The sequence below is a fragment of the Narcine bancroftii genome, chromosome 2 (assembly GCF_036971445.1).
Source record: "Narcine bancroftii isolate sNarBan1 chromosome 2, sNarBan1.hap1, whole genome shotgun sequence".
Lineage (NCBI taxonomy): Eukaryota > Metazoa > Chordata > Chondrichthyes > Torpediniformes > Narcinidae > Narcine > Narcine bancroftii.
Genome location: NC_091470.1, coordinates 206521809 through 206528566, shown reverse-complemented (window position 1 = coordinate 206528566; position 6758 = coordinate 206521809). Strand labels below are relative to the sequence as shown.

The window sequence follows — 6758 nt, the reverse complement described above, 5'->3', positions numbered from 1 at the left end:
TTTAGAATTTGAATCCCCAAATATGATAATCACTCAACACCTTTCATTTCTCTTGACGCATTGCAGCAGCATTTGAAAAACACGAATACAATTCTGCCAACCAAACAGATATATCAACGGAATTGAATTGTTAGGCTGGTTTCCACACTCAAACAATGTACTGTCATCAACTGAAATAGAGGCAACAGATGTTCAATTACGTTGCTGAATCCTTTAAAGATATCAACAAAACGCACGAAGATTATCGACCATTTATTTGTAAATTCCCAACAGTGGTTGTAATAGCAAGTGCATTTAATGACAAAGATATCCATTTAATGTAAAGAAATATTTTACCCCATTCTGCAGCTGTTTCCTGAATTCCCTCTGTGACAATGTATAAATGCACGTATTGGTACAGGTACTGAGAAATTGCAACATGAATCCACATTGCTGCAGGACATATGTCGGGGTATTTAAATATTTGTTTGCATAAAAATAATTTTCATATTCCCATTTCAAGTTAAATATGGTAAAAGGAATCCACAAGAAAATAAAGTTGATTGACAGAGCGAACAATAATATCATTGACTTCCTCCGATGTTCCACCTCCGAATCTCTCTGCGATCCACTACTGTTTCGGAGTTTGCGACGCAATTTATTTACAAATATAATATGACTGATTATTAAACCATTGAATAATACAATTAAACAGAAAGGCAACAAAGGTGTCATGATGGAGATGAACACACGGTATGCCTGGAATAGGGGTGAAGCAACAAATTCATCGTTTTGAATGCAGTACCATGGAACGCGGTCAATAACGTAGAGCGGTTGCACGGCAAAGTAGCAGGGAACAAATCTGGCACAGGTTACTATCGGCACCAGTACCGTCAGCACAGCCGCCGTTCTCTCGGTGCAATAACGTTCCTTCAGCTTTTGACTACAAATAGCGATAGAGCGATCGAACGTAAAAACCACCGTCAGCCAGACTGAAGCGTCCATGGCTGAAAGCCTCACGACAAGGTTGAGAGTGCATATTGGAGTTATAAGCAAATAACGGGAATAATGATAGATATTATTTATTTGATCCAACAGAACGCCAGACACAACGCTTATTAAATCTGCCATTGCCATTCCAGCCAAGTAACGAGCTGTGCATTTGGACAGTCCACATTTTCCACGTGAGAGAATCACAATCACAAGCAAATTACCTGGAACGAGGAGAAAAAAAGATCGTTCAATTGATGTAAACCTGACCTGTTTTACTTGGTGCATCTAGCCCATCATGGATCCTGTCTCAACCTATTCTTTGTCCGGCAGGTTGGCTGACAATCATTGAGTGCAAAGTCAGCTGCCTGGAGCTCCGTTTGTCCCTTCGATGTGGCGCGAACGGGGAACCGGAACGGAGATTGCGCCACATGTTCCAGCAATGTTAAGCGGACTCTGAGGTCCACAGCTTTACCAGAGAGTAGATATTCACCTCAGAATTAGTCCTCCGTTGGGATCTACAAATGCTGGGTGCATTGATAGTGGGTAGAAAGTGGGGCCATAAATCCTGTGTTTCTTCAGGAATAGAGCCTTCGCCAAATGGAAACTTAAATATAAATATCAAGCTGGCAAGAGCACACTGAACGGAATGAGAGTGGGCTATTCTCGTTCTTCTTCAGCTCAATTATGGAGACGTGAGGGAGGGGTTCAATTTTCCACGTCGGAGATAAACAGGAAACGTAAAGGAAGAGCTGTGTTATAATTCACAGCTGTCAGGTTTCAAGGTTTTGTCGTTAAATTCGAATACATGGACCCATATTTCTCAGCCTTGCGTTGTAAAGCGGAGCAAAGAAAATGCTGGAACAGGATCAGTTTTAGCACGGAACCTGCTGCTGAAATGAATGAATGAACAGTCTGGAGAAGGTTAAATAGAGAACAAAAAAGAAAAGATGTAAAGGTCGAAGCTTGAGCATTCTGAAAATCTTTAATCCCGAGACTCATCTTCTGTAAGGGATATCAAAACGATTTTCTGCAGTGCGACAGATCAATCAAAAGGATGGACATGACGGGCAGTTGCCAGCTCCAGGTACGTACCAGGAATCCCCACCACTGCCAGCAGTGGGAAATAAATGGATGTAATGTAGTAAATGGCGGCATATCCCATTTTCCGTGCGTGGTAACGATCAATGTAAAGAAGGTTCAAACGAGCAGGTTCAATGGGGATTGATTCAACGCCCTCTTATTGTAGAAAAGCAGAGTCCACCGAGACAACTAGCGTGACCTTGCTGTTAATCGCATCAGGCTCGTCTCATTGAACAAACATGCTGCAGTACTTGTTCCTCCATTGGACAAGGTTCAATGAATGACAATCGTCAGGGGAGACGACGAGCAAATGGTTTTCATGTTGTTTGCAACATATTTTAGAAAAAGCTTCTGAATATTTTCCCGGAATCCCCGATCACGTGGGAAGATTGTTGAGTTTGTTCGGGGAGCCAATTCAACTTTAGCCCAAACAGGAGGTTGTGTAACATCTAACATCCTATAGTGAGAGATGAGTAAACTTGACATAAAAATATGAAAGATGGGGAAACTAGTACAGACACATGTAGTGATGGATTAAACCAGTATGAACAGGCTAAGAATAGAAATTAGAATGCAGGAAGCAGAGTCAGCCTCTGTAAGATAAGAATCTTCTTGTCTTTCCGACAGGATCAGTGAGCCCATAGAGGTAAGGAATAATAGAATGTAGGAAGTTGTGATAAGGGTGAGATAAGGATGAGATAAGGGTCTCCTAGCCCTAGACAGAAGTACCAAGTTCCACATATATAATTAGTAAGCCATACACAGATTGATCAAGTTATGCATATTTAATTAGTAAACCCTAGACAGGATTGGCGAACTCTGCATATGAAGGGACTGTAGCTCTGAGAGTTGGAAAGGTGTGAATGGGGACAAGGGCAAGGTTGTGAATAAGGACAATGGGGATAATGACATGAGAAGACGCCGACAGGATACCCCCTGGTCCTCCAAGTCTACTGAAACTGCACGTAGGCAGGAAGGATTGCCTATGCCAAGCCCATCCAGGGGGCAGAAGAATGTAAGGGGGAGGGTATTCTGATACTGAAATTCACTGTATAAAATTTGGGTGAGCCCCAGTGTATGTGTGTATTCCCAGGGTAAGGACCCAACTTTGCATTGTTGTAAAATAAATGTTCTTTGTTCTCAATTTTTGTCTCGAGCAATTTCTGTTAAGGTACTTCTATTTCTAACACTATTGACAAATTTTAATTGTGTAGTCTCAGGGCAATTCTGAGACGAAGGCAGTTGACGTCTACCTAAAGCATATTCCCAAGTCAATTTCTACAATGCGACCCCAGCTAATTTCCTTTTCCACAACATTTTCCTTACCGCCGTGTATGTTACAAGTTAAGTTCCCAAAAGAACGTGCGCATCCTCGTATTTAAAAGATATCAATAACCCAGTGATTTAGAATATTAATTCCCTAATATCATAATCGCATCTATCCTCTAGTTTCTCTTGACGGATTGCAGCAGCATTTTAAAAACTCAAATATAATTCTGGCAACAAAAGATCTCTATCACAGGAGTTGAACTGTTGGACTGGTTTCCACACTCAAAAAATGTTCTGTCATCAATGGAAATAGAGGCACAGATGCTCAGTCGTGTTGGTGCATCCTTTAATGATGTCTACAAAACGCATGGAGATTTTCGACCATTTATTTGTCAATTCTCAACAGGAGTTGTAATAGCAAGTGCATTTATTGACAAAGATATCCAGTTACTGTAAAGAAATGTTTTACCCATTCTCCAGCTGCCTCCTTAATGCCCTCTGTTTCAATGTACAAATGCACGTGTTGGTACAGGTACTGAGAATTTGCAACATGAATCCACATGCTGCTGGACGTATGTCAGAGTATTCAAGTATTTGTCTGTGTAAAAATAATTGTCGACTGGCCAAGTGAAGAGAAATATGGTAAAATGAATCCACATCAAAATAAGTTTGATGGGTAGAGCGAAAAATAAAATCATTGACTTCCTCCGCATCTCACTGTAACCCACTTTTGTTTTGGAGTCTCTGACGCAATTTATTTACAAATATATGACTGATTGTTAAAACATTAAATAATAGAATTAAACTGATAAGGAACAAAGGTGTTGTGATGCAGTTGAACACATTATGTGCTTCGAAGAGGGATGAAGAGACAAATACTATTTTTTTCAACGCAGTAGCATGGCATGTGGATAATGACAGAGCATTTCACACTCTCTGAGAGAGAGAGAGAGAGAGAGAGAGAGAGAGAGAGAGAGAGAGATGAGAGAAGAGAGAGGAGGAAAATTAGTGAATGGCAATGGATTAACCGATAGAAGGCTTAAGTATCGTTTTACACCCTTTATTTTGCATGGGGCATCATTGGTAGTTGGCGGCAGTCTCCATACTTACTGACTCCTAAATAACCTCCATCAGCATGTATATTTATGCAGAGGTGCGAAGAAGTTGTTACAGGAAATAGGATTACATCACGAAATAATAATATATTTCTAATAATTTCTGTGTATTAGCATCTTAGTTTTATCCAATATGATGTGTCAATCACAAATGTTAATGCCCTTGACTATATTTACGTCTACCATTTAGGTTGTGTAACCTATCTCGCTCCTTAAAACGGGCTGTTTGCCAATTATGTTAGTGCCAATGTCAAACCTGTTATTTCTTTCTTTCACAGATCGCTGACAACTATTTTTATGACTGTGTCAATTATTCTTTGATAAGTTTCTTCCACAGATTCCTCCTAATTAATAATTAAAAATTGAAACACACCACATATTTTCGTTTTAAATCATCACCCTCATTTACTTTCACAGTGTTTGAATTCTACAGTTTCAGGTATTATTCGCCACGAATGGTGTGTGTGTGTGTTTGTATGTGTGCGTGGGGGGTGGGGGGGGTGCAGATAATAACTCACAGTGTCCACACTTTGTTTGAAATACATTTATTTTTATTTCACATCTCTTGGTTCCATAGTTCCTTGCCAGGGAAGTTGGTTTGTTTAATTTATGACTTCAGTCTAAGTAATATCAATGTACCCTTTATCTATCAGGTTAGGAAACAGTATGTACCCAATTGCATTTAATGTCACATTCGGTTCTGCCGACTGCACTTCTACAGCTGACAACTCGTAGAAATCATGATTTCCCTACTCTCGAGTGACATAACACTGTGCCAGGGACGTTAACATCGATTGTAATGAGGCAGGTACTATTTCAGGAAGGCAATGATATGGTACCCTGCTGAAACCCACTGCTGGAGATCTGGGGTGTTTGAATGGTTACCGGCATTTTTTCGGCTATAAACGATGGAAAATGAGAGATCCCTCCTTTTACTTACTTAGTTCGTACCCTGTTCCAATAGAGATCCTGACGTCAACACCAATTTTGGTAACAAGAGTAATTGTTGGGAAATCTCGTGTATCTTTTTGCATACTTTATTTCTCATAGTTTTGAAGAGGTATTGGTGATCTGGTGAATAAGGTCCATGACAGGTACAAGAAACAACGAGTAAATGAGGTACTGGAAGAGTTTAGAAAATGTAAGGAAATATTTAAGAAGATCATTAGAACGGCAAAAAGAAGACATGAGATTTATTTGGGAGATAACTTGAAGGTAAACTCGAAGTGATTTCTCAAAAATGTTAAGAGTAAAATAATATTAAGGGACAAAATTGGCTTCTTAGAAAATCATGATGGTTGTCTATAAATAGAAATTCACGAGATTGGGTGATCTTAACTATGTTACTTTGCATCAATATTTAATCATAAAGTTGGCATGATATATAAGGATGGAAGGGAAACAAGACTTAGTCGAAGGAACATATAGAGATGAAAGAAGAGGAGGTGTTAGCTGTCTTATTGAAAATAAAGGTAGACAAATCCCTCGAGCCTGGGATCATATTCCCTCGAACCTTGAGAGAGACGAGTGTAGAAATGTCAGGGGCCTTGTTTCAGGTGCCAATGTATTGGAGGGTAATTCATGCTGTGCCGTAGTTTACAAAAGGCTCCAAATGTAAGATAGAAAACAAGGGAATTGGAGGATGATGAGTCTGACATCAGAGTAGGCTTATTATTGGAGGTTATTCTGAGAGATCAGATATGCACGATGGGACAGCCAAGGCATGATTGTCAGCACGGTGTTATGCGTGGTACATTGTGTTTTATGAAACTTATCGAGGTCTTCGAGGAGGTTATCAAGAAAGTAGACGAAAGAAAGGTTGTAGATGTTGTCTATATGGACTCTAGTAAGGCCTTTGATAAGATACCACGCGGGAGGTTCAGAGAAAATGTAAACCGGATTCGAAATTGGTGGAAAGGTAGAAGACAGAGTAAGGTAGATGATGGCTTCTCAGACAGGTGTCCTGTGATTAGTAGTGTTCCTTATGGACCATCGCTGGTGTTATTCTTGTTTGATGTATCTATCAATGTTCTAAATGGTAATGTGGTACATTTGACCAGAAAGTTTGCTGATGACATGGATGTTACTGGGTTTCTGGAGTTGAATTACAGGGAGCAATAAACAAGTTAAGACTTTATTCCTTACTATGTTGAATAATGAGTGGAGATTAGATATTGGTTTACAAAATTATTAGATGTGTAGACAGAGTAAATGCATGGAGACGCTCCCCACATAGATTTAGAGAGATAAATACCATAGGACATTGATTTAGGGTGAAAGGAGAAGGATTGGGGGAAATATAAGTGTGAACGTTTTCACTCA

At 39.7% G+C, this 6758-nt stretch overlaps 1 protein-coding gene across 1 annotated transcript; it reads right to left on the bottom strand.

Annotated features, from left to right (window-relative positions):
- Window positions 1-294: 294 nt before the first annotated feature.
- On the bottom strand, window positions 295-5327 carry LOC138753079 (probable G-protein coupled receptor 139). Its single transcript, XM_069915670.1, has 4 exons — window positions 5276-5327; window positions 2065-2208; window positions 1313-1438; window positions 295-1193 (listed from the first exon to the last, which is right to left on the bottom strand). The coding sequence occupies exons 1-4, from the start codon at window positions 5325-5327 to the stop codon at window positions 295-297; spliced, it is 1221 nt and encodes a 406-aa protein (XP_069771771.1).
- Between the last annotated feature and the right edge of the window lie 1431 nt (window positions 5328-6758).

Coding starts and splice junctions, on each gene's coding strand:
- LOC138753079 (XM_069915670.1), bottom strand. CDS start 5,327: ATGCCGGTAACCATTCAAACACCCCAGATCTCCAGCAGTGGGTTTCAG. Junction 2,209..5,275: donor CAGCAGTGGGTTTCAGCAGG/GTACCATATCAT, acceptor TTCTACAATAAG/AGGGCGTTGAATCAATCCCC. Junction 1,439..2,064: donor GGCAGTGGTGGGGATTCCTG/GTACGTACCTGG, acceptor TCTCTGGTAAAG/CTGTGGACCTCAGAGTCCGC.